The sequence below is a fragment of the Accipiter gentilis genome, chromosome 23 (genome assembly GCF_929443795.1).
Source record: "Accipiter gentilis chromosome 23, bAccGen1.1, whole genome shotgun sequence".
Taxonomy (NCBI): domain Eukaryota; kingdom Metazoa; phylum Chordata; class Aves; order Accipitriformes; family Accipitridae; genus Astur; species Astur gentilis.
The window spans coordinates 5,054,390-5,080,986 of record NC_064902.1 but is presented as its reverse complement, the minus strand read 5'-3'; the positions used below and the strand labels follow the sequence as shown (position 1 = coordinate 5,080,986).

The following is a 26,597-nucleotide window of genomic DNA, read 5'->3' as shown; positions in this document are numbered from 1 at the left end:
GTCCAGATGCCCGGTGTACTGGTATTTTGTATTCCTGTGCTTTGTTCCTGACTGCTTTGGGGTTGTTAAGGGAAAGTCAAACTTTTGTCAGTGTGACCTTGAGGTCAGTATTTATCCCTTTCCTGTGGCCTGGCTCCAGAATCGTCAGTGGCCATCTGCCTTAGGCTTCATCACCGCAGGTCCTGAGGGCTGGCCATGGTCCTAGGAGCCGCAACAAGGTGATGCTGGAAAGACAGACGTGCAGGCTGCTTACAGTGAAGGCATGAGTCAACAGGGCTTAATGCAGTCAGCTTTCTCGCCATGTAATACGTCACAATTTTAAATGTTTGTTCTCCTTTTTATTTTGGAAAATAGCTTTACTAGTGAGTCATGAAGCATTGCCAGTGTTCCCATACAAGATGGCTTATAAAGAGTGGGAACGTCAGCATCGTGGTGCAGCTTGCAGTAATTCTCGCACCCACTGCAGTGCAGCTCTCTGCCCCCACCTCTCAAGTGTGTAGTGACCTCTGAGGCTAGTTTCCCTGTCACCTTAAGTTACACCATCAAAGAAGACATCCCTGCTTTTCCCACTCGCTTGTTCCTGTGCTGGCATCCTCAGGTGGCAGTGCTCTGTCACTGTGAACTGGCAGGAGCAGGCATCTCCTTGATTCTGGTGGTGGCCTGGTAAGACATTGGTAGTCTTCAGCCAGGGTTCAGTAATGTTTAGGAGTACTCTGGCTGGGTCTTCAAGAGCGCAGCAGTGTTTCTGTGGAGGTGTATATTCCTGGCTGGAGGGTAATGTTGGTATTGAGGGCAGGGTTTACCCCACTTAATGGTTAGGAAGAGCAGAGTCACCTTGTGTGTATTCCTGACTTTTGGAAATATTTTGTGTTACTACCAGAAAATACAGCTTATTGCTCTTCTTTATGCCCATCCTGCTAAAAAGTAAGTGTTTGAACAGTGAAGTATGCAGTACAAATTGAGAGCAGATACACTAATAGGCATCTAGACTTAAATATTGCAGAGCAAATTCTCTTCCAGTACAAGAATTTTGTACTGGGAAGGATAATGGAATATAGGATGTGGTATGTCCTTCTGCAGTCACCAATAACTCTGCTCCTGAACCTCACCCCCTACTTCTTGTGAGTCTGGCTTGATGGGTGATCTGTCTTGCTGACTATAGCTCAGCCTGTTGGAAGGGGGAATGCTAAACTAGCCTGAATGTTTTACTGCTGTTTGAGCTATAGTGGTGGTATTGGAAGATACCAAAGGATCTGCCTGGATGAACCCTCAAGCTGCTGTGTGGATTGTGCACTGCATTTTACAGTATAATTGGAAGGACTCTGAATTTTATAAGCCAGGTAAAATAGTTGAACTTGTGCCTTTGTGTAATAGAGGAAGGATAAGTAATATTTAGGCCTTCAGATAATTTTCTGTTTTATATTTGTTTGAAACTTCTGGGATTCTTCTGTCTTTTTGTGGATAGAGTGCATGTTTAGTAATAACCATTTACTTTGATTTAGTCTGATGAAAAACACTAAGCTGTATCTAAGCTATAAAGTGTCTGTTTTTCAAGCTCTGTAGACAGCTTCATCTTTAAAAATGTTCTCTGAAATGCTAATTGCCAAAAAATATTTTTTTCTCACATTCATTTGTACGTAGGAATATATTGGCTATATTGCTGTTTTGTTTAGAGCACACGGATGAATATGTGGAGCAGTTCTAACTGGGTTTGGACTCTCTTCCCAACTGGTGCCTGGTTCCTCTTCTGTCACAGCCACAGAATGTGGTGGTTTTGGTTTTTTTTTGTTGTTTTTTTTTTTTTTGTGGCTGTCACTCCCTTCCAGTGTGCATGCACATCCGAAACTTGTCATATTGGGTTTTCTTGGGGCCGGTGGGGTACTTAGCAGTGAGCCTGGGGTACTTCTTGGTGGCTGCAGCCTGTTTTTCATTGCCACTTTCCCAGGAGCCCTTGGATGACTGCAGTCATCTCATGGATACCTCTAGGCCATGCAGTGGAGAAGGCTTGAGGGACTCTGCAGAGTGGGTGGCTGCTGTCCTCAGAGTAATTCAGGTGGCATATGCTTTGTTGTTGCTTAACTTTAGGAAAGAAGGCTGCTGAAAGTAGGCAAAGGGTTCAGATCTCTTGCTCTGATGGCTGAAATCTGCCTGTAGCCCCCAGGTGAGGCACTCCTGATGGTGAGAACAGCCTCTGTGGGCTTTGCAGGGGGTGTGTCTGCCTGGGTGTTTGTGATCTCCCTCTGAAGTTAGTGAAGGTGTATGAGGCTAGTGAGTCAGCTTAGATAATCCCCCTTCTCTAAAGTATGGATAATAGTACTTGCTTCTGTCACTGTCAAAACTGAGACCCTGAGACACTTTGTGATTGGCTTTCAGTGAAAACTGGGACTAGTACCAGACCTGAGCATCATATGCATGTCTCCTGAGTATGGCAACTACTGTTATCACACAGATGAATCTCTTATTTCTCTTGTTCTGTGAAGCTTAAGCTACAGGAAGGTGTGAAGTTAAATTTGTCCCCTATATTGTTTGGAATAACTGAGAACTCAGCTTTAGGCATTGGCAAAACAAAAGAAACTGAATCCAAGACACAGCTGTGTCAGGGGAGATTTAAGTTTGTAAAGCATTTGTCTGAATTCTGTGAAGTGCTGATCTGTTGCAGATGCTGGCATCTTGCTTGTTCTCGTATATTAACTGTCATTAAACCAAACTAAAATATATGTGATGTAAGCAAGCCTCTGCTGCTGAAATTTCTTCTTGATGATAAAGCAAATAAGAGGGAGGAGAGAAATCCACAGCATGTTTTTGTCTTTGTAATACAACTTAGGCTCTGAGTGAGTTTAGGAGACAGAGACTTTGAAGGATACTTTGAAGAGACTTTGATATGAATTGCTATGGAGAGGAACCATCTGTGGTGTTGGGCTGCTTTTTTTTCCTTCCTATTCCCTGCCCCCCACCTTAAAAGCCAGCTAAATATTCACGTTGTTCCCCTGACACTGAATGTAGTTGTGTAGTCACGTAACCACAAAAGGAAATGTTTTCCATTGGATCAGTGAGATGATTCAACTCAAATGTACGTACACTCATACTGTCCCAAAATCCAGTGCACACAGGGAGAGGAAGTGTTGCCCTGTTGCAGGGAGCTTTTGGATTACGTTGGGTTAAACATGTTATGAAGTTTTGCCCCTCCTTTTGAATCTCTTGAGCTGCATCTCTTGCATGATTGAATTGGAGGGGAGGGAGAAGAGCCCATCTTCATGCTGAACTTCCCCCAGCCTGGTAGTGTTGTGTAGCTGTGGAGACATCCAGTGGCTAGATGAGGAACAGCCTGAACTGTGTCCCTTGTTCAGGCCTCCAAGATCCCTCAGTTCTTAAAGTATTGCCCTTGGCTGTGGCAGTGCTAAGAAACTAGAAATTTGACAAATTCAGAAACTGTAGTCACCATATGGTTCTTGAACCAAAAACTTTGGATAACTCATTGTTGTGAGGAAATCCTGTGGTGTTTTCCCCAGCAGCCTCAGGAGCAGCTATGTTCTAAGCTGGAAAGGGCAAATCATCTGGAGAGAATTTGGATGGCTCTACTTTTCCATCATCCTGTGGCTGTGCCGGGCACTCTGCAAACATTAAAAGAGCATCCGTCTTCTCCAAAGCACTTTAATCTCATTTGGATTTGGTAATCTCTCTTGCCTACCTCTAGAAATCAGGGAGCTGTTGTGCATGTAGGTGCTGTGAAAGCATCAGGAAGTAGTTGTTGTCCTGAAGGGCTTAGAGTAATAAAGGAGAGAATCTGAGTGGAATCCATTCATTTACAGCGTATGCACAGCGACAGAATGACTGTCTTGTTTTGAGGGTCTTTCATAGCTTGAAGAGAAGTGAGTCAGTAAAGGAGGAAACAGTGTTAGAGTAGGAGGTAAGCAGGAATTATTTAGTCGTTTAGATGTTAAAAATGCAGAGGCATAAGGTAGTGGAATTCAGATTCTTGAAATGTTTGTTCTGCCTGTGTCAGTCACCGTTACTGATAGGCTGGTGTGGGCTTGGTTTTAATTTTGCTGTAACTTGGGGTTGGTGCTCCATTATCACGTTGCTTTACTGATAAAATTAACTAAAGGAAGGAAATAGTATTTTCTAAAGATGGGAGGCTCAAAATACTCATACCTCCTCCTTTCCCTGTCTCTGTCAGCCCTGTTGGAGAAGCTTTAGATGAGACTGCCTCTGAATTAGTGTGTGTTTACCTGCAGGATTAAAGAGGTGGTGAGGAGCATGCTGGAACAAGTGGGGTGTAAACAGAGAACAGAAGAGGAATGGTTATGGATATAAATAAATACAAAAAACTTTTCTGAACCAACAGGGAGCGAATACAAGTGGTTCACAGGAATCTTCTTTGCTTTTTCAGGTCATTGTAAGGAAGCAGATTGCCAGGACTTCCCCCCCTGTGGCTGCCCGACTGCTGCTGAGCTACCCCTTCTAGCCCATGTGGCTCTCCCCATGCTCCAAGAGTGCAACTGGTGCCCAACGCAATGTGTGTTTGTCAAACCATGGAAGTGGGCAAGTATGGCAAGAATGCCACTCGATCTGGAGACCGGGGGGTCCTGCTGGAGCCTTTCATTCACCAGGTGGGTGGCCACAGCAGCATGATGCGCTACGATGACCATACTGTCTGCAAGCCCCTCATTACCAGAGAACAGCGCTTCTATGAATCTCTGCCCCCGGAAATGAAGGAATTCACACCCGAGTACAAAGGTGAGGCCTGTTGTCATTCCAGAATGCAGTTATGTGCTTCAAAAACCTGACCTTTCATGTTCCTGCAGCTATTGATGCCTTGCTGTCTTTTGGTGTCATTTTATTTGTTGTTTTCAATTCTCTCTTGCAGACTAGCAATTTGATAGGAGCACTTGGAAAGAAGGAAGTCTTTTTTTGTAGGCATGCGGAGTTCAATGTGCTTCTCCTTCCAGATAGAGAATATGCAGTGTGACAGTTGTAGTCTGAAGCTTAAGGTTATGGATCTGTAACTGAAGTAATTTTACTACCACGTTATTGTCAATTACAATTGCCTTGACCTTGAGCAAATGAAGTTAGATCGTATACTGATCATTTGCATATTCCAGTCCCATAATTTATTGCTTCCTTATCCCATCACTTTTATGGACCTGTATCAGAAAGCTGCTGAAGCAGGAAGTGTTTCTTACCCAGCACGGAGGTGAAGCCTTATCCCCAGCTGCTTTGAAGGAATGGAATTTTCCACTGTCTGTATTGTTGTAGGAGGATGGCAGCTCATCTGTATCTTTCAGAAGCTTGATATGCTTTTTGCCCTGTGTTTGTATTCAGGTAGCCTTCTGGGGCACTCAGTGTTCCTATTGCCTCTGCTTCTTTGTCACTGTGTGGCATTGGCAAGATGGTGCTTCACAGACAGCTGGGTCCACCATCTGTTCAGGGTCTTGCCATTTGATCTGGCTGCAGCCTGAAGGTCTCAAAGCAGTGTCAGCTTACCTACCTGTGTCTGTATGCAGGTCATGAATGAAAGATACAGTCTCCAACAGACAGGTCCTCTTGTACTCTCGAGCCACTCTGGGGCCATATGGTGCTCTAGTGACCCATCAGAAATCCCAGCTAAAGCCTCTGCAGTTACTAGAATTGATATGGTGTCAGGCTTTCCTTGGGAGATGTGTTTAAAAGTGATGAAACTGATAGTCCAGATGGAGACTTGTCATCTCGAAGTCAGATACTTCCTGGTAGCCTAAAGGCATAGGATGTGCAACTCTACCCCAGCGTGGGATTTCGTCTGAGAATCCCGTGCAGTTTTCTGATAGTCCCAGAAATTGTTCCTACTGATCTGGGGGAGAGGACTATTGGGGATGATATTTCCTGTATGAGGATTTGGATGTTACTGTAAGATTGGCCTTTCACAGAGATATCTTGAGGACCTTGTCCAGTCAGCCAAAGTACTTGGAGTGGCATTTATGTAGTGACGTGCTGGAGTCGTCAACTGCTCTGAAGTTGTCTTAAGCCTCCTGGACCTTGTTAGCATTGTCATATGCAATAAGGAAAAAGGAGGGACAGTAACGTGATGGCCTGCATTGGCTAAGCAGTGCAAGGTTTCTTCACGTTTGTGGCGAATCATTTGATTCGGTGCATCTAGTATCTGATACTCCTGGCAGCTCCTCAATACTAGTGACAAGCTAATGAAAGATTTTTGTCATTGCAAGTTAGGAGATGGGCTGATAACCTCATTTTCAGGGCTGAGGAAGTCCCAAAGATGAAGATGTCAGCCCTAACTAGAAGTGTCAGCTGTCCTGCTCTGTGGCTGGCCAGCTAGATACATTTAAAGTCTGTGCTGTGAAAGATCTATACCTTCCCTTGGACTATGGTGCTTTCTAGGAGCCTTCAGAAGGTCAAATGGGACAGGACGCAAATGGTACTACTTTGCCTGCACCTGGCTGAGGTAGTTTTACTTCCAGGGCCCCCTGTTTTTGTTGCTAGGAAGCCCTGGGACCTTTGCAGATCCCTTTTCTGCAAGACTGACTGACTTGTGAGAAGAGTGGCAAGTGTCACCTCAGCTTCAGAGCTCTGTATATCATAGCTCAGATGCTGGAGAGCTCTATTAGCAGAGAAAGCACGCTCCTCCTTGGCTAGCGATGTCAACAACAGGAATGCTTCTGCAGGACACTGATACTTATCCAAATGAACTAGATATATGTTTTGTATGCTTTGCCCCCCTCAGCATCTTGGTTGACTGTGCTTGACTTTCTCCAGTTCAACGACATTTGCTGCAAGACTGAATGGAAGGAAATAATCACACCCCTCAGCCTACCAGCTGTGCTTTTGTCCTTAATTTCCTGTGGGTGGCAGAGCTTACCCTGCTGCTGCTGCCTGTCCACTCAGGTAGCGACACAGAGCACTATTTGGGCTTTTCTCCTCTCTGCTGTGCTAACAACATCTGGGTTCTTATAGTCTTGAACCTCCTTTCATTGCTCTGGATTTGCTTTGCTGCTCTGTGAGCTACATTTTCCTCTCTCCTGTTGAACATCTGGGTGCTAGTGGTTGTGTGTTCCCTCCCCTGGGAAACAGAACTGACATGCCACTTCTCTCTGGCAGGTGTGGTATCTGTCTGTTTTGAGGGAGACAGCGATGGCTACATTAACCTGGTGGCCTATCCATATGTGGAGAACGAGGCCCTGGAGCAAGATGATATGCCAGAGAGGGACCAGCCACGGCGCAAGCACTCACGACGGAGCCTTCACAGATCAAGCAGCGGCACTGAGCACAAGGAGGAAAAGCCTGGCTTGGCCAGTGACAGCACTGAAAGGTAAAACTTTCAGGGCCTAGTGACAATATGATGAGCAGGAAGTCCCTTCCCCTTTCAGCTCTGGTGCTTCTTTTGTTGAGGACATTTTGTGCTTCCATACAGTGACCAGGCTGTCTTGCAGTTGCTAGCCTGGCACGCTATGGCACTGCGAACTGTCTCAGGAGTTTTGCTGGCTTCAGGAAAAACTCATCCATGTGAAATGCTTCTGACACAGGATAACTCTTGGCAGTTTATTGGATGTGGAACCAAAGCATGTGGAGGAGATTGAAACACTCTTCAGTCCACCTGGTTATTAATCCAGAGGTTTCTTCCAAGGGTACTTTCAATATGGGTCTCTGCCTCCTGACAGCAGCCAGAGCTCCCTGAGAAACAAGTGTTCCTGCTTACTCTGTCAATTACAGTACAACCTAGCAGAGATGTTAGATAGACCAGATCCTTGAGCATGGGTCCACAGCCCAGGGTATTAGTGAGGATTTGCTGTTAAGAAGGTTTGTATTGTGTGAAGTGTGCAGCAGGAGAAGGAACAGGAGATAGTTGTGTGCAAGGGAGGGATGTGACAGTCATAAGTATCTGGAGAATGCATGCATTCTAACAGGCAAGTTTGTTCTGTCTTTATACCAGCAGCATCCAGGAAACGAAGAGTCCACGGGTGGACTTGCACATCCATTCAGATGTTCCATTTCAGATGTTGGATGGGAACAGCGGTCTGAGCTCTGAAAAGATCAGCTATAACCCCTGGAGCCTGCGCTGTCATAAGCAGCAGCTGAGCCGCATGCGGTCAGAATCCAAGGACCGAAAACTCTACAGTATCTTTTGGGAAGCAGAACTGAGCGTGTAAGGTTGCTGTTGCTGCCCTAGCCTTACACATTTGTGCCTGAGGCAGCTAGGCCTGCATTTCCTTTGGCTTTCCTATCCTTCACACAACCAAAGTTGTATTACGTGTTTCTTTTCACTATTCCTTCCCGCTTCCCATACAGTGACACTAATGTCTGACACTGATGCTCAGAGAACCCAGGTTTCTGACTAGATTTCATGTGTTTTATCTCCTCTGGGCCTTCTCTTTGTTGGTTTGTGTTTTTGAACTGTAGTTCTTTATGTCAGGCTTTGCCTGGCAGCAGCTGATGCAAGTCTACCCTGTTTGGTAATCTCTTGGGAGCAAGCTGTGCTTGTCCTTGTCACCTTTCTTGAGTCTCTTCCAGTTCTGCTGTATCCTTCTGGAGACAGTGACCAGAACTGCAGACAATACGGAAGATGCATGTGAACTAGAGATTGAATGCTGTTGCCTTTCCCCTCCCTCATAATTCCTAACAAACTCTCTTGTTCTAAATGCTGTTTTGTTACCCCAAGATGCCATTCCTGACTGGTAATAGTTGTTTTCTACATTGCTTTATTCATTAAGAATCTTCTTCTCCTTATGTTTATCATCTTGCCTGTAAACTTTAGAGAATTTTGCCTGCCCATTTAATGGCCAAGTCAGTCTTGTAAGATCCTTGTGGAGTTTTTCACAACTGTTCCTCATTTTTGCAACCTTGAGTAGCTTGGTACTTCGAGCAAATTTGTCATCTCTCTGTTTACTTGCTTTTATGGATCACTTGTTGAACAGCATGGATCTTCACAGAAAGACCCTGCTGGCAACTTTGGCTGTAAGACCAGTCAGGCTAGTTTGTAGTTCCCCAGATCTCTGTGAATCAGTGTTGTGGTAGCCACTGTTCAGTCTCCTGGTATTAAAGCAGTGCTAAATGACTTGCACACCTCTTTATTTTCTGTTTGGCATGTGATCTCTTCTCTTGGCATTTCAGTTTGAGAATTCTCTGAACTCGGAGATCTTTCTTGGGAATCTGTAAGCTTTTCCCTGGTAAACAAAGAAACAAAATATTAAACTTATTTCTCTTTTTTTTTTTTGGGGTGGGGGTGGGGGGGTGTCTCTTCACATTCCCCCCCCATCCCAACCCCCTCCTCTGTAGCTCCTTTTGTACTTTGTCTTTAAACTCTTCGAGCAGTCTGACTGGTGGCTTCATATGGTTGAAGATGGATTTTTTTATTTTCTGTGCCTTCACAAATGAGTCCTCATGCTTTTGTCCCGAACTTGCCAGCTTGTGGGGCTTTTTTTGTTTCACCTACTGGAGCTTGATTCTGTTTTCCTCACATAGAAACAAACTTACTTTTAATAGCTGTATTCTTCATCATTTTAACTGTGTAGGCTTCCTTTTCCTATTCTCAAACATGTGCTTTGAGCCTCCAGCTTTTATTTTTAAATAGTCTGCATCACTTGCAGAGAAGTAATTCTCTTTGGCTGTCCTGTTCTTTTTAATCACACTTCCTTATTTTTATGAAGTTCCTCTTTCAAAATCAAACATTGTTGATGATAGAAATTTTTTTTTTGAAATGTTAAACTTCCTTGCAGGTTTAACCTAGCTGTGCTCTGGTTGCCATTTCAGTGTAACATGTTGAACTGTGCCCTGCAGGGCAAACTTCAGGGTTGTGTTTTCCCTTTGGGACAAGCTGCTCCACTGATTGTGTGGGGTTTGTTCTCAGCACTGTGCCCTAATGGAGGGTTTGCCCATTGTGCATGCTGGTAATTGAAGGCTCCCATTACTGTTCTGTTTCCTGCCTTTGTAGCCTCCCCGGTTTCCCCACAGTCTTGCTGTTCTGGGCAGGCCAATAGCAACAGTACTGTGCTATTGCTTGAGCCTTGAGTTTTTGGTCCGTGGGGATTGTATTGTTGATCCATATGGTTAAATTGCTAATTTGATTAGACTTTAAGCTCTCCCTTAACATATCAGCAATTCTTACTGGCATACTGTGTCTTTCCTGACACTAGCGTTTTGCTCATCGGTTCCCCCTGCTGAGTTCCCAGTATGCCGCATGTGACCTCCTTGCTTACTGTTGGCCATTCTGCTTGCCAGGCTCACTTCTACCAACAGTCAAAGCCTGGGCACCGCTATTTGTGTTTTGTCCTTTTCCTCACCTCCCCAGACGGTTCGTTCCATCTGTTCTTTGGTTCCTATCTTTTTGTTGCCTGACCCTACCTCATGCTGGCCCAAGTCCCTGTCTGTGGTGGCCCGGGGGAGCGGTCTCTCTGACAGGTGAGCTCTCCTTGACGTGTCTCCCAGAGTTCCTTTTGCTGGAGAATGTGGTGCATCACTTCAGGCTTCCCTGCGTACTTGATCTGAAGATGGGGACCAGACAGCACGGAGATGATGCATCCGAGGAGAAGGCTGCTCGGCAGATGAAGAAGTGTGAACAGAGCACTTCAGCCACCTTGGGTGTGCGTGTTTGTGGGATGCAGGTAGGGATGCCAAGGCTGCAGGTGCTGCACATTCTTTTTTGCAGCCCCGTTAGACCTCCCAGTTAGTGTTTTCTGCTGAGCACTGAGTTACAGTGTCTTCCAGTTCAGGTAGGTACACCAGTGTTCATGCTACATGATTTTTGTCTTCATTTCTAAGCCTAGAACAAAGAAACCTGCTTCTTCTGAGATGGCCTGCTTTATCCGAAGCTTTTTTGTTCACAGACAATTAGGCAATTTTCTGATAAAATGATTTTTGTGGCTTAGTGTTCAGCTAGAATCATGGTGCCTGGGGAGGGGGGTGTCCTTCCATCCAAGCATCAGTTGACACTTGCTTCTGTACTGTATTGAGAGCTAAGAAGTTGCTTTCCTCTTGCGGCTCAGCTCTGCACACAAGGATTTGCTGCCGGTGCTGTTGTGCAATAGTCACTCCTTTCCCCACCCACAGAAGGATCTTGTAATCCAGATCTCTGCCCACAGACACTGAAGCAAATGAGGGCCCCTCATTAGCACATGCCACATAATAATGGCAATACATGCTGGCAGCTCCTGCTGCCAGAAGATTGTCCCAGTTGCTGTCAGCTTTGCTTTTTAAACCTCGCGGTCTGTTATGCCATGCCTCTTGGGAACGCTTGGACTGATTAGTCAGCCGCTTTTGGGTGTCCTGGGAGAGAGCACTGCTTGGGCACCCTGACTATGCCTATGGGATGCGCCCATGAGCCGCTTTGGGATTCAGGGAACAGGCAGAGCTGTTTCCTTCTCGCTCTTGGGCTTGGTGGGGACAGAACAAGTCCCCTCTGCCTTGTCAGTGCAGGACAGCTCAGAGCACTTAACCCATTGCTCCCACTTGATGTGCGTTTCCTTTGGTGTTCTAGGTCTACCAGCTGGACACAGGACATTACTTATGCAGGAATAAATACTATGGACGCGGTCTTTCCATTGAGGGCTTCCGCAATGCCCTTTACCAGTATCTCCACAACGGCATTGAGCTGCGCAAGGACCTCTTTGAGCCTGTCCTTGCCAAACTGCGAAGCCTGAAGGCGGTTTTGGAGAGACAGGCCTCCTACCGCTTCTACTCCAGCTCTCTTCTCATCATTTACGATGGGAAGGACAGCAGGGCAGGGATGTTTGTGGAGCGCCGGCCGGAGACACGCCTGAAGCGGGTGGATAGCTCTCTCCCGGAGAGCCTTCAGGATGGCGGCAGCACGGAGCCCGGCTCCTCGGCCCAGCCCAAGGTGGACGTGCGTATGATTGACTTTGCGCATAGCACTTTCAAAGGCTTTCGCGATGACCCCACTGTGCATGACGGACCCGACATGGGTTATGTATTCGGGCTGGAAAGCCTCATCAACATCATGGAACAGATGCGCGAGGAAAACCAGTAGCCCTGGGCTACGGCCTCTTATTCTTGTCCTGGTGGCAGGAGCAGACACGACCACCTACTACCACAGGAAAAAAAGCAGACAACTCTGGTTTTAAACAATTGTATTGCTCCATTGTTTTTAAATGTACTTGGATAGAAGAGCTGAAGGGAGGCAGGATGGAAGAGCTCCTCATGCCAACCAGACGGTTCTGACCGCACTAGCTCTGCCTTCTGGAGGAGGCTCTGTAGATGCCTTCTGGGTTTTGGGTGTCCCGGTTCTTTGCTTATCACGTGTGCGTTCTGGAGGGAGGACCTGGACGTAGGGAAGGGAAAGCAGGAGAGCCTGGGGCTCTTCGGGGGGCTGGAGCTGTGGCGTGAGGAGCCTCCTGCCTCAGGAGCCCCCAGGAGAGCCTTCCCTTTGAAATTCTCTTGAGTTATTTGGAAAGGGCGCTCAGCTAACAGTCGGCAGCATCTGTGGGGCTGATGGTGAGCAGCACAGGTGCTGGTCTGTGTGTTCGGTGGCGCTAGCTCTGCCCTGGGTTTTGCCGATGGGGCTTTGCTTTTGATGCTGCCTTTTTCTGCTGTTTGGGTACTGTGAATAACCAACCCAAACGTGGAAATAAAATGACCAAATGCAACCCCTGGCAGAGCTGCGGCCAGGAGGGAAAGCCGCATGCCTGGAGTTGTGCTTGAGCCCGGGGCCTGCTCCCTCCCTGATGGGGTGGCGTGGGCAGGCCTGCGTATGGACAGGCACTGGGCTCTGCGAGAGTAACTCTGCCCTGGACCACTGACCAAGCAAGAACTCAGCTCATGGGCTAGCAATAGTATCTGTAGCAGTTAACGTGACCCCAGCTGTGCAGCGGGGTGTTTTGGACCATTTCAACCCTTCCTGTTGTGTAATGTTGGTCCCACAGGTTGCATGCGAGTATGTCCCTGCAGCGTAAGGCTGCCCTCTTCCCCCAGCGGGCCTCTGCCCCACAGCCCCTGCTCCTCCGGCAGGTCCGTGCACGGGGATGGTGGAAGGGGAGGCCAAGGGTTAGGGCTGTGACCCCCCCCCCCCCCTTCTTGTCCCTGAGGGGCCCCAGGGGGGCAGGTAAGGGGGGACCTGGCTGAGCGGTGAGTGCCATTGCCTGACTGTTTAGCTTTTGCTTCATGGAGTCATTGTTGCCCAAAATAAATGAGTGGTTTGTGGACGAAACGGCCAGCTGGGCTGGGCTCTGCTGCTGGGGCTCCCTCCTGGTGTCGGTGCTTTACCCATGGCTTCCATTGATGAGGGCATTAGTGTTTGATACTGTGGCCTGGTGGTACCGAACTGTACCCCACACCCCCCTTTCTGTGCTGGGACCCCCTGGTTGCTCCTTCCCCTGTGTCACTGACTTGTTCCATGGCGTTACCATTACCTTGGCTGCCTGAGAAACTGCCTGGGTACCTGCAAAGCCAGGGTTGGGTGTATTTTTTTTGTTTTGGTTTGGGTTTTTTTTTTGTACTTCAGGAAAGCTTGTTTGGGGAATACTCGCATGTAGCATGTGTGCCGACTCTGTGTGTGCACGGTCTGCTTGGAAAGCGTCGGTGCTCGGCTGGCAGCCAGCTGTAGCTGCCACGGTGGGCGCAGGTCTGCGGCACTGGGTGTGGAAGGGGGCAGGGGTTGTGCCAGCTTTGTCTTCGACCGCACCTCTCTGCCCATCTCCCCGCTACTCCGAAGCTTGCCCTTACCCTCCCGCTCTCTGGACGAGGACCTTCGACGAGTAACCCTGCCCTGGGTTACTTCTCCATCACTTCTGCCGTGGCTGCCCCGCCAGGCAGGGCTCGCGGGGTTCCAGGGGGAGCGGGTCCGGTCGAGCAGATGCCCCAGGTATCGAGAACGGCCGCCTTGCCCTCCCTGGTCCTGTCCCCGGCGGGCTGCGCTGGGGCGGGAGCGGGGAGCGGCTCGGCGTCCCCCCCTTCCTCTTCCTCGCTAGGCCGGGCGCGGGCAGGGGACGGACGGGGCGCGCTGCCTGGGAGCCGCCGCGGTGGGACTCCCCAGCTTGTACATAGCCTCCCCCCCCCTCGTTTGTTTTTACATGAATAACCGCCCTGTTTGTGCTTCACAGAGAACCAAAAACCATTAAAGGATCTGTTTTTGTCCGTGGTGTGCTGTGCCTGCCTTCCCCGCTGTCGGAGCCCGGGGACTGGGGCGGGGGGGGGAGGCAGAGCCGGGCTTGGGGGGGGGGGGGGGGGGCGCTCGGCGGGACCGGCGTGGAGGCGGCGTGAACTTCACTACCCGCCGTGGGGTTCGGCCCTACCGACCGCGGGGCGGAGCACCGGCCCCGGGCAGGCTGCGGTGGGCTGCAGCAACGACCCCGCCTTGCAGCTCCCGCGGCGGGGCGGGAGGCGAGCGGGGACCCCCCCCGTGTCTCCCCCCACTCCCCCGCAGCGCGGCGGCTGCCCCCGCTCGTCGCTGCTGCTCTCCCCTTTGCTTTTCCCGCAGCGTCCAGCAGACGGGCGGTGGGTGCAGCGCGGCGGCGGACGCTAGGACCCGGGGGGGGGGGTGTGGAGAAGGGGGGGGCGTGGCGGTCGTCGGTGACGCGGAAGGCGCGCGCGGCGCTGACGTGTCGGTGCGGGCGCGGGGCGGCGGGCGGGGGGGGGGATGCGGGCGCTGATCCTGGTGGGCGGCTTCGGGACGCGGCTGCGGCCGCTGACCCTGAGCCGGCCGAAGCCGCTGGTGGAGTTCTGCAACAAGGCGCTGCTGCTGCACCAGCTGGAGGCTCTGCGGCAGGTGGGGAGGGAGCTGGAGGCGGGGAGGGAGGGGGGGTGTCGCCCCCCGCCGCCGGCTGACCCGCGCTCCCGCAGGCGGGGGTCAGCCATGTGGTGCTGGCGGTGAGCTACATGTCGGAGGCGCTGGAGGCTGCCATGAGGGAGCAGGAGCAGCGGGTAAGGACCCCCCCCCCCCCGTAAGGACCCCCCCCCCACATACCCCTACACCCCGCTTCCCCCCCGCCTGCCGCTCACCCTGTGCCCGCAGCTCGGCATCCGCATCTCCCTGTCCCACGAGAAGGAGCCGCTGGGCACAGGTAGGGTGCGGGGAGCGGGCGGGGGGGGGGGGGGGGGGCAGGCGGGACACGGAGGAGGGCCGGGGACGGCAGGGGTGGGCTGCGGGGGGGGTCGCACACCCGGATGGGGACGCTGGGAGGGGGACGGCGTGGGTAGGAGGGCGGGTGGGGATGGGTAGGGCTGGGGGACAGCGTGGGCAGCACGGTGGGTGGGTGTGGATGGGCAGAACTGGGGGGGGGGGGCACCAGGGACACCGGCAGGAGAGGTATGCCAGGATGGGCATGGGCAGGATGAGGGGGACCGGGGACATCAGGACAGGCACAGGAAGGACAAGGGACAGTGGGGCCGGGTGAGGATGGAGGAAGATCGGGGCTTGGGGGGGGGCAGGGACGCTGGGACGGACACGGGTGGGTCCAGGAGGACCCGTGCCCTGGGCTCACCCCGTCCCTGCGGCGTCACTCACGGCCGGGCAGCGGGGCCGCTGGCGCTGGCGCGGGACCTGCTGGCCGAGGGCGGGGAGCCCTTCTTTGTCCTCAACAGCGACGTGATCTGCGAGTTCCCCTTCGCGGCGCTGGCCCGTTTCCACCGGCAGCACGGCGGCGAGGGCTCGCTGGTGGTGACCCGTGTGGAAGAGCCAGCCAAGTACGGCGTGGTGGTGAGCGAGGCCGACACCGGCCGCATCTGCCGCTTCGTGGAGAAACCGCGCGTCTTCGTGTCCAACAAGATCAACGCCGGGCTCTACATCTTCAACCCCGGCATCCTGCAACGCATCCAGGTACGGGCTGGGGGGCTGGGCCGGGCCGGGCTGGGGGTCCGGGCTCCCTGCTGAGCCCCGTGCCCCGTCCCCGCAGCTGCGCCCCACCTCCATCGAGAAGGAGATCTTCCCAGCCATGGCGCAGGATGGGCAGCTCTACGCGATGGAGCTGCAGGGTAAGGCCCTGTGCACGGTGCAGGCAGCATGGGAGGGGGTCTTGCCCGCACTGCCACCTCCGCGGTGGGGGCTGTCACTGCAGCTCTGTCCCTGCAGGCTTCTGGATGGACATCGGGCAGCCAAAGGACTTCCTTACGGGCATGTGCATGTACCTGCAGGCGCTGCGGGCTCAGCACCCCGAGAAGCTGCATTCGGGGCCCGGTGTCGTGGGTAATGTGCTGGTGGTAAGTGCCAGCCCCCAGCATGCTGGCCCTGGGCATGAGTCACGGGCTCTCTGCGTCCTCCCACCGCTGTCCTCGCTGCCATCCTCAAGCTGTGCCCTCCTGTCCCTGCGCTGGCTGAGTGGTGCGGGCCGCACCGGGAGCTCTGGCTGCCCTCCCGGACCTGGCGCAGCCCCTCTTCCTTCCAGGACCCCAGTGCCAAGATCGGGGCAAACTGCGTCATCGGCCCCAACGTGACGATCGGGGCCGGCGTGGTGGTGGAGGACGGGGTGCGCATCAAACGCTGCACTGTGCTGAAGGGGGCTCGCATCCGCTCCCACTCCTGGCTGGAGTCCTGCATCGTGGGCTGGAGCTGCTCCGTGGGGCAGTGGGTGAGGATGTGGGTGCCCTCGCAGGGGAATTGGGGCTCAGCTCTTGCCCTCCCACCTCCTCGGGCTGCGGCCGAAGGGATGGAGGGATAGGAGCAGGAGCTTGGCACTGAGCCCTGAGCCAGGGCAGGCGTGATAGGGCCTCTCTGGGGCAGGTGCGCATGGAGAACGTGACAGTGCTGGGCGAGGATGTCATCGTCAACGACGAGCTCTACCTCAACGGGGCCAACGTGCTGCCACACAAGTCCATTGCCGAGTCCGTGCCAGAGCCGCGCATCATCATGTAGCAGCCCCTGGTGGGCTCTGCACTCCTGGCTCTGCTTGGATTAAATATTTATATTTCCATCTACTGCTGAGCATCATCTAAGCATGGCCCAAGTGCTGGGTCGCTCACCAGGGCTTGCCTGGCTTCCCCTCCCCGTGTGTCATGGCACCACATAAGGAAGAATAATTTAATGCTGCATTTCATGAAGTCAGCCCCCAGCCAGGGGCAAGTTAACAGCCCGAATGCCCAGCCCAGCCCCCCTGCCCCGGCCCCAGTGCTGCCACACGTTCCGAGTGCTGCAGAAGAGCTGAGGCCTCGGGCTTCCCTCCCTGAGAATGGCCTGTGGGGCAGAGAGGCTGCTGCGGCCCAGGCGCCGGGTGAGGGGGATGCTGGCCCCAGAGCCTGGCATTGGGCCTCCCCCCACTACCCTGCCAGCCTCTCCCTCCCTGCAGCCCCCTGCCCCACGCTGCAGCCCTGTGCTGGGTCCTGGCTCTATGGGCGAGGGTCCCACAGCCCTGGGCAGGGCAGACGTTTGGGGAGAAGCCAGTGTGTGGCGGGGGGCCCATCCTGCTCAGCTGGGGGAGCCCGTGGAGCGGGGCTGGGTGCTATGAGCTGGCTGGCTTGGTGAAGTCGTCCACCCCCGTGATGGTGGCCTTGCAGAAGAAGCAGTCCTTGTTGTTCATCAGGTGCTGGTTGATGCAGGCTCTGGGACAGAGGAGGAAAGAGCATGAGCTCCCCCCAGCACCAGTAGCCCTGGTGGGGGTTGCGCATACGAGCTACTCACTTGCACGATTTGTGGGAGCAGGGCCTGAAGATGGCCGAGATGGGGTGTGCGTAGCAGATGGGGCACAGGTCTTCCTCGCTGGTGGGCTGTGGGGGGGGGTGGGTGGGTACCAGGCCGTTAGTGGTGGCAGCAAAAACCCCATGTCCCAGGACAGCTGTGCCGGGAGCTGGGGCTGCTGCCGAGCACGGGGACCGGGCTGGGGGGGGAACTCACCAGAGTGGTGGCAGCTGCCTGTTTGGACTCCTCGCTCAGGTGGTTCAGCATCTTGTCCACCTTTGCCAGCTCCTCTGCGCTGATGTACTCGGTGTCTGTGGGGGAAAGCCACATATGCGTGGGAGGAATGTGACCCTCGGGCTACCCTGAGGCTGCTGGGTGATGCACTGGGGGCTGCAGCTGCCCTTGGGGACCAGCTAGGACAGGGAGCCTGGTGCTGGGGAAAGGGATCCCCATGCTGGGGGCAGCGAGCTGGCCGTTGGGCACCACAAAGGGAAAAAAACTGCTGCCAAAAGCAGGCACTGGACATAGCTCCATCCCAAGTGCCACCACTGGGGGACAGCGGGGGGGACCCATGGCCCCTTGTCCCCAAGGCTAAGGGGGCTGGGACATGTTGCAGGGGACACAGACGCCAGCAGCCCTGTCCCCCCCATCCCAGCTGTGGCCAGGTGGCGAGCACAGCCCAGCTCCCGGTGCAGTGCCGACACTTACAGGTGTGCAGAGAGAAATGGCGCTTGTCTGTGGCCGGGGCGGCAGCTGCCAGGGCTGAGGGCTCGGCGTGGCCCAGCAGGTACTGGATGGAGCGCAGCTGGAAGCAGGGGTCCGCCAGCAGCACCGCCGTCGCACGCTCGGCCCTGCAAAGGGAGACGGTCAGGCCTCTGACCTAGTACAACCCACCCTGCGGTCACAGGGCCACCTGGCTGCGTCCCCAGCTGGTGGTCCCTCCACTCCTGGCAGCGTGGAGTGGGGGGAAAACATGCTGAAATGCAGCCAAAGGGTAGCAACCCGCCTCCTCTTCTGCCACCCCCACCCCGCTCAGAGGCTCCGGGGATCGATACGGTGCATTAGCGCTTGCTGAGGCTGCAGCCCTTGTGCACCGGTGCCCAGCTGAGCCCGGGGAGCTGCAGGGCGGCTGAAGCAGCCAGCGCTACCCTCATTTCACAGCACTGCAAGGGTAAAAGGAGAGATGCCATGCAGCGGCCTCATGCCCAGGGCTACGGCCCCCCCCCTGCACCAAAGGGACGGTTCAAGGTGCCCCCAGAGCAAGCGGGTGCACCCACAAGGCAGGAGGGAGCACTCTCTCCCTGGCTTCAAGCATCAGCGGTAACAGCCAGGACAGATAAAGGGCACCTTAGTGAGCATCTCCATCAGGCATCGGTGCTGTGGCCTGTTCACGGCCCTTGGCAAGGAGCAGAGCTGGCTCCGTGGCTGGCCCTGGGGCAACCACCATCACCCCAGCGGCAGGAGGCAAGCGGGGGCGAGGGAGGAGCAGCCCGGCGGCGCAGGCTGAGCCTGGGCCGGGGTGCAGGGGGTTAACGGGCCCTTGATGCGCGGCAGCCGCAGCCGCCAAATTAGCTTTTTGCTGCCCTAATGGAAACCAATTCCCCAGCCCAGCTTTCCGCTTCTCACTAAGGCGCCCGGGCTCTGGGTAATGACATTCCTGCGCGTCCTTTACCCTGTGGCCACCCCCTCCCCGCTGGCAGCACCCCCCCCTCTGCCGTGGGGACCCCGCTGGCTCAGCTGGCCCTGCTCCCCCCACAGCTGGAGGTGCTGGGGGGTCCCTGCCAGCTCATGCAGGGGGTGCTGAGGATGAGAGCAGCAGGAAGGACGAGGTCTGGGTGCTAAGCAGCGAGGGGGGGGGTGACGACCGCCATCCCCGCTCCCAGCCCGGGTGCAGGATTGGACACGAGGGGCTTGCAGAGGTGACAGCGGGGCGGGTTTATTCCAGCATCCTCCCAGCGGCTGGGCAGTCGCGGAGCAGCCGGCGTGGCTGCCTTACGGATTACAGCCGGTCAAGGTTGCTGTTCTCCAGCGGGAGGGATGGCGGCTGCGCACCGGTAAGGCCGGAGGGTCGGCAAAGTGGCCCCGAGCACTCCTGGGGACGAACGACCACGCAGGGCCGGTGCCAGCTGCGCATCGCCCTGCCTACTCGCAGGACGGCTAGGGAGGGTCACGGCCACGGCCACCACTGTGGCCACCACTCCCCACGCCGGGACCAATGGGATCCCGTCCGGCCCACACGCCGCACACCGCCAGCACGTAAATAGAGGCAGAAGTGGGACCGCATTCCCGCAGCAAGCCCGGCTCTCCAGGAGATGCTCGTCAGGAGGGAGCCGGACGCCGGACGGGGCTCACCAGGGAGTGGAGCGTGGGGATGTGCCGCGGCAGCACCGAGCCGTGAGACACTTCGCGCTCCAGGAATGCACGGCTCCGGGAGGCAGCGAGGCGTTCGCCAAGCCCGAAACACAGCCCCGAAACGCTGGAGCGTCTCAGCCCCCTGATGCCGGACACCGGCTCCCATCCGCCTCCCTGCAAGCGGGTGCCGGACAGCCCACGGCCGGCCAGAGCACAGGTACGCGGCAGCCTCGCGTGAGATGCGGCAGAGCTGGGCAGGGTGATGCTGTCCTTTAACTCTCCTCAAGCCCCACGGCTGGAATTGGGATTCTCCTTTGTAGGGTGCAAAGGGGTGTCTGTGGATGCTTTGTAGAGCCCCCCCCCAAAGACAGCACAGGGAGACCGGGGAGGACCGCGACACTTTTTCTCTTGTGTTTTGTCGAGCCTAGCTGTGCTGCCAGACTGCCCCGAGGCTCCTGCCCGGCACAATGTCCCAGCGGGTGCCTGCAGACCCGCTCTGGCCACGGGTGGTGAAGGTGCTGCTGCTGCTCCAGCTGTGCGCCCACGGCCGCTCTCCCCACGCCGCCTCGCTGCCCCGCAGCTGCCCCGCTGCCTGCATCTGCACCTCCGACCTGCTAAGCTGCAGCCGGCAGACGCTGCAGCGTGTGCCCCGGGCACTGCCGCCCACCGCCACCACGCTGGACCTCAGCCACAACGCCCTCACCCAGCTCCACGACCGCTGGCTGGCTGCCCTCCCGCACCTCGAAGCCCTCCACATTAGCCACAACCAGATTAAGGACCTTTCTCCGCAGGCTTTCCACAATGCCTCCTACCTGCGGCACCTCGACATGTCCTCCAACCACCTGCACGCTGTCGAGACGCACTACTTCGACGCGCTGGTGAGCTTGGAGGAGCTGCTGCTCTACAACAACCGCATCACGCGAGTGGATGAAAATGCTTTCACCAAACTAAGCGGCCTGCGGAAAGTCTACCTGAGCTGGAACAACCTGACCACCTTCCCCTTCCACTCGGTGCAGGGGCTGGGAAACTACAGCCTCCGCACGCTGGACCTCTCCTCCAACAGCCTGAGCAGCATCCCCGTGGAAGAGCTGGCAGCTCTGCCCGAACACATCAGGAACGGCTTGTACCTGCACAACAACCCTATCAGGTGCAGCTGCCCGCTCTACCTGATGCTCCAGCGCTGGAAGCAGCGAGGTTTCAGCTCTGTGAAGGATTTCTTTGAGGAACACACCTGCAAGGTGTCTGACAACGTGCCCCGGTCCCTGATCAAGTTCCTCAAATACAGCCACATGTTCAAGAACTGCTCGGCAGGCCCCGAAGACACGCACCCTGTGCCCTTCCCCGTGATGGTGGGCCAGACCCTCCTGCTCGCCTGCAACGCCAGCCTGCCAGCCGCGGCCACCACCTACATGTGGATCTCCCCTCACCACGAGCCCATCAAACACCCGGGGAACAGCAACCGCTCCTTGGAGGTCTACCACAACGGCAGCCTGAAGATCGCGGCGGCCAAGCCCTGGCACTCAGGGGTCTACGTGGGCTTGGCCATCAACAGCCCCCACAATTTCAGTAGGCTGTGCGAAGTCAACGTGACGGTCCACTACCCCAAGCCAGACGGGGAGACCTTCAGCACTGGCCTCACGACCCTGCTGGGGTGCATTGTGAGCCTGCTGCTCGTGCTCATGTACTTGTACCTCACGCCCTGCCGTTGCCTGAGCTGCTGCAAGAAGCCGGCTCCTCTCAGCCCTCCACAGGAGTGCAGCGCCCAGTCCTCCATCCTCAGTACCACTCCCCCCGCCACCGACGGGCCAAATCGCAAGGTCAGCGCCAACAAGCACGTGGTCTTCCTCGAGCCCGTCAGGGAGACGCAGAATGGCAAGATCCGCCTGGCCCTCGGCGAGGACTTCCCCGACCCCAAGCATCCCAAGGTCCTGCAGCTCAAGTCAGACTCGGAGTCCATCAGCTCCGTCTTTTCGGACACCCCCATTGTGTCGTAGCGAGGCAGAGCTGGGAGCAGAGCCAGGGCCTCCCGAGAGCTGTTCTCCTCCATCACTGCTAGAAGCAGCAGGATTACGGGGCACCCTGAATTCTCGGCTTGACTGTGACCCATGAGGGGGATCGGCATCACCCACACCTGCTTCAGCCATGAGCTCCTGGTGGGTGTTGGGCTGGGGCACGTTGGTGCCTGGCAGGAGGTCCTTGCGTAAACCACTGGCAACAGCCTCGTTAGCACAAGGGTACCGCTGATGAACCCAGCACGCCTGAGAAACCCCCACTTCATTTGGGCAGCCAAACTCCCTAACGGTGACACTGGCGATGGTGATCTGCCACGTCCCCGGGCACGCGAGACCCAGTCTGACACCACCGCCGCAGACCCCCAGGCCAAGGAATAGCCGTGCCAAGTGGGGCGCTCTCCTCGCTCATGCCGGGGCCCCCGGGCATGTCGATGCCACCGTCCTCTCCTAGTCCATGCCAGTCCCCATCAGCATGCCATGGTTGGGAGCAGGCAGAGTGTGATCTTGTTGCAAGGGCGGGGGGTGGGGTGTACATGCTCCCTCCCCAAACACGGCTATGCGGGAGGGATGGAGCTCGGTGCCTGACCAGCCATGCAGCCAAGCAAACATTACAAGCTTTTGCTTCCTGAGAAGCTGTAAATAGTCAAGGCAGGATTAGGTGATGTGATACAGCGCCCCAGCCCGCATTGCTCAGAGCTCCCCGTGCCACCAAGGACGATGAGGTCTCAGATGCACCACCCTCCTTCGCTGCTTCTCCTTGAGGCGGACAAATGCGCTGCTAAAGCACAGCTATGTAGGCAGTAATCTAATAAGCCTATCGATAAATGTGAGTAATCCTCTCCTCTCTTGGGTCGTAATTCTCTAGTTACATTGGAATAAAAAAATGCCTATTTTTTTAAGCTCATGCTGGGCTGAGTGTCTCCTTGCCCTTGCAGGGCAGCAACGTGCAACCACCCTGCAACCCATGGGCGCAGCACTGGGAGTCTGGGGGAGCCCCAAATTCCCACTGGCCTGGCACACAGAGCCAGGTGATTTGCACTGGGCTCGCAGCCTCTGTTCCCATCAAACAGTGTTATGGTGGCCTTGGCGAGGGGGTTAAATGTGCTGAGACAGAGCTGGTGGCCTGGGGCTTGTATGAGAGCAGCATCCAGTGGCTTGTTCCTGGGAGGGCAGGTCTCCAAAGTGATGCCTGGGAGCTGGGGAGGGAGCAGCACCAACTGACACAAGGGCACATCCAGCCCCCAAAAGGGACGAGCAGGATTTAGATGCAGGGTAGAGGCACGTTGGGGAGACCCCCTTGGGATCGGGCTGGTCCTGTCTTTGGCCGAGTCCCGGTCCCCTTTGCAGACACAGCCCCCACCTCACTGGATACCTGCGCTGCTTTCTCCAGCACCCAGCCCTTGCATCACCCTGGCATAGAGAGGGGCTCTGCCCCCTCATAACGCCTGCCTGATCCTGCAGAGGGATAAGGGTGTCCCCTCATCTGCCAGCCACCATCACCCCGCTCGCAGCAGGCGCATGTGGCTGTCACCTGCAGTACAGGAATGCTGAGGCCACCCTGCTGGCAGGAGCCCAGCTCAGACACGACCTGGGCACCACAAACAGGGACCAGGACCCTTCGCAGACCTGCCCCCCCAACCGTGCACCCTGGCCCCAAGAGCTGCTGGCAACCCTGCGACTGGTGGAAGGGGAAGGTCCCTGCGGCATTGGGACAGCACTAGCACCCATCCTTTCAACTTTTTCAGCTGGGAAACAAGCAGCTTTTTTCCCAGGAAAAAGTAACCATGCCCAAAGCACTTTTCAGAACCCTCCCACCCATCCAAAGAGGGGAGAGCATTTGGGAGAGCAGCTATCCTGAGACAACCACAGCCTCGCAGCACGCCTCCTGACACCGACCTTGCGCACAGCTTCATGCGATACGTGCCCCGCTGCCGCGCACCCTGCGGCTGCTGCTCGGTGGCTGGTGAAGGCGACGGGATGCGGAGCGACAGGCCCCGCCGGCCTGCGCCCTTGCTCCTCACGCGCCCGCTGCTGCCGGCCCTGTCACCTCGCGTTAGTGCAGCGCTCCTGATGAGCCTGGGATGCTGAGCTGGTCATGCTGGGGTGCTGTCAGGGGGTGATGAGGTGCTTTAGTGTCGGACGGATAGGTGAGTGGCACCCTGCCCCTTGAGGATGGAGCTGAAGCGATGCCATCCCCTGGCTTTGCACCCAGGCAGGGATCCCATGGGAAGGATGGTTTGAATTTGCCCTGGGCATGTCTGGGAAAGAGAAGAGACCCAGCTGAGAGGGCCCAGGTCCAAACCCTATGAGGGCACTGCCCCGAGCGTGGCCCGTGCCTGCCAAGACGGTGCCGAGCCCGTGCCCGAGAACACGCCGCATCTAAGCATTGCGTCTTCCTCCAAAAGGAAAAGTGAAGTGCTGCTCCGGGCTCCAGCACTCGGAGTGGGTGTTTACCCACCCGCTGCTCTTCTGTTGCCATCCTTGTAGGTCTCCTCGCAAACCTTTCCTCTGTCCAGTGCCAACATCAGCCTCCCAGGCATTAGCACTCCTGCAAACCTGCATCCTCAGCTGAGGCTAATGACTGAAGCTCGGGGAAAGCTCAGGCCAACTGGAGTGTAAGAGAAGCTCATGAGGGCCTCTCTGGGAGCACACCAGCCTGGAGAAGCCCAGGAGAGCTCTTCTAGGCTGGCTGCAATTCTCCTATCCCTACAGGAAGGCTGAGCCCCACTACACTGGGGACAGAATATCTGAGGTTTGTATCAATGCTGCCCCCAAGGGCTCCCCGCTGCCTTTACCCAGGAAAATCCTGCTGCTGCGTTTCACACCTTTCTGATGCTCCAAAAGGACCCCACACCACATTGCTGCTCCGACAAGCAAGGCAAGGCAGTTTGAACTGTCGTAGCAGTTCATTAAGCAGCCTGAAAGGCAAATAATCTCAGCAAGGAAAAACATAGCCAGGAGCACAGCCTCCCTGACAGGCAGGAGTTGGGAAACATAATGGATGGTCCCCGAGGAATACTCAGCAGCCTCTCTGCACCATTACAGCCCTGGCTCGCTGCCAAACCTGCCTCCTGCTCCTTGACTCCACTTGGTAAAGTAATGGGTCAGCACAAAGCACGGCATCCCCAGCACGCAAAGACCTGTGCCTGCACACGTGGGGATAAGGACTAGCTTTGGGGACCAGCCTCCAACGCTGACTCCTGTCTCCCCTGGCACTTCACATCTCAGCCAGGACAATGTGGGCACGCTGAATGCCAGTCCCTTCCTGTCCTCCTGCTGCTGGGGCTGGACACACAATGTACATGGTTGGACCTGGATCCTTTCCTTTTGATGCTCACAGTTTTCCAAAGAGCTCGAAGCAGCGAAGCCTGGTTGCTGGCCCGCACAACACCTGCTCCTGCCTCCCAGCAAGTGCCCAACAGCCCCCGGGGGCCAGGAGCTCCAAGCCTTGGCAGTCCCACTGCTCAGGACACAGTGTTTGGAGCTAGCAGCTTGTAAAAACTCGAAGATAGGTAAGGCCAGACTCCTTTTTAAACCATGAAACCTAGGTCTGACCTAGTTATTCCTCTGTGCTCTGGCTCACACTCAGCCTGATATGTTACGCACTGCAAGACTTGAGTACCACCCATTTTCTGAGTTTTTAGAGCAAGGTAACAAGGACTCCCTTAGACTAAGCGGTCCATGAAATGTCTATTCCTGCACCTCCTTCCACCACAGCGCTCTCATCAATATGTGCTGAAGGAGCATTAGTGTTTAAGTGATCGGTAATTAGACTGCAGAGAACTACCATGTCCAGCGGGGACCAGTCAAATCCCCAGGGTCCCAGTGGTGCTCGAGCATGCGGGTGGGTGGCCAGGCTGAGTTTAGGAAGCTGCAGACTGGGATCTTCTGTGACTTTTCCAGTGGAGGTGACCCCAACACCATCTAGCAATTGAACAGAGTCTGCTTAGGCTTAGTCTTCCTTCCCCACCTGGCCTTGTGCCTCCTCACTTTCTGGCTCACCAACATGTTACTTCTGCCCAGGGAAACTCTCCGTCTCCTCCCTCCTGCCAGTCCGTCCCTCTGCACCCATCTGTACTGTGCAAAGGAGAGGAGTGCGCAGATCCCCCAGAATTACCCCAGCATCACGTCAGCCCAGTGCTGCTCCTCCGGGCAGGTCCCACTGGCTCATGCTCAGCATCCCACTGGCACAGCACGGTTGTTTCTGGCCCAGGATCCCCGTCCTGTGCTCTGCTGGCTGGTACCACAGTGTTCCTGGTGACTACAGTGCTCTTCCCTCTGTCTTCTCCATCTTTCAGGCAGAAGTCCCTGGGAGATGCACCTTGAAGGCTGCTTAGGTCTTTTCTTGTACAGTTGCACTGCAGGCAAGTTCGCTGGCTCCTTGCATGTGCCCTAACCCTCCAGACTCACACTGAGAGCATCAGCCGCGGGCAGGGCTGGGGAACACACTGCCTGGCCTCACTCCCCCCCTGTCTCTGAGGGGATGGTGTGCGTGGGGCAAGCCTGTGGAGCAGACTGGTGGCCAAACCCTGGCACAACACAGGTCACCCCCACTCTGGGATGGTTGCTCACTTTCCACAACGCCTGTTCCAACCTATGTGCCCAGTCCTAATTACAACGTGCCCTCGCACGCAGGGGACCAACAGCCTCACCTTCGGGCCTCACCCCTTCCCCTGCCGCCCTCTCTT

General features: G+C 55.3%; 4 protein-coding genes across 11 annotated transcripts in view; 3 read left to right on the top strand and 1 right to left on the bottom strand.

Annotated features, from left to right (window-relative positions):
* The window catches only part of IP6K1 (inositol hexakisphosphate kinase 1), a 38,900-nt gene extending 24,827 nt beyond the window's left edge, over nt 1-14,073 (top strand). For 5 of the 6 annotated variants that reach the window (XM_049826445.1, XM_049826444.1, XM_049826442.1 and 2 more), the window contains 5 exons: nt 4,391-4,737; nt 7,090-7,300; nt 7,922-8,106; nt 10,414-10,589; nt 11,462-14,073. In XM_049826445.1, coding sequence (XP_049682402.1) covers nt 4,515-4,737; nt 7,090-7,300; nt 7,922-8,106; nt 10,414-10,589; nt 11,462-11,971 — 1,305 coding nt within the window. In that variant the 5' untranslated portion in view covers nt 4,391-4,514 and the 3' untranslated portion in view covers nt 11,972-14,073. The remainder of the gene's footprint in view (nt 1-4,390; nt 4,738-7,089; nt 7,301-7,921; nt 8,107-10,413; nt 10,590-11,461) is intronic. The other variant, XM_049826447.1, reaches the window with a different exon arrangement.
* A 494-nt stretch (nt 14,074-14,567) lies between these two features.
* GMPPB (GDP-mannose pyrophosphorylase B) lies at nt 14,568-16,848 on the top strand. Its single transcript, XM_049826517.1, has 8 exons — nt 14,568-14,704; nt 14,779-14,859; nt 14,951-14,999; nt 15,453-15,754; nt 15,831-15,909; nt 16,007-16,134; nt 16,320-16,502; nt 16,655-16,848. Exons 1-8 carry the CDS (start codon nt 14,576-14,578, stop codon nt 16,784-16,786), a joined length of 1,083 nt encoding a protein of 360 aa, XP_049682474.1. The 5' UTR covers nt 14,568-14,575; the 3' UTR covers nt 16,787-16,848.
* A 74-nt stretch (nt 16,849-16,922) lies between these two features.
* The window catches only part of RNF123 (ring finger protein 123), a 52,342-nt gene continuing 42,667 nt past the window's right edge, over nt 16,923-26,597 (bottom strand). For all 3 annotated transcript variants that reach the window (XM_049826513.1, XM_049826512.1, XM_049826514.1), the window contains 4 exons: nt 18,254-18,396; nt 17,762-17,856; nt 17,549-17,634; nt 16,923-17,469 (listed from right to left, as the gene is read on the bottom strand). In XM_049826513.1, coding sequence (XP_049682470.1) covers nt 17,370-17,469; nt 17,549-17,634; nt 17,762-17,856; nt 18,254-18,396 — 424 coding nt within the window. In that variant the 3' untranslated portion in view covers nt 16,923-17,369. The remainder of the gene's footprint in view (nt 17,470-17,548; nt 17,635-17,761; nt 17,857-18,253; nt 18,397-26,597) is intronic.
* On the top strand, nt 18,424-22,813 carry AMIGO3 (adhesion molecule with Ig like domain 3). The gene has a single exon (XM_049826516.1). The coding sequence runs from the start codon at nt 20,365-20,367 to the stop codon at nt 21,889-21,891; it is 1,527 nt and encodes a 508-aa protein (XP_049682473.1). The 5' UTR covers nt 18,424-20,364; the 3' UTR covers nt 21,892-22,813.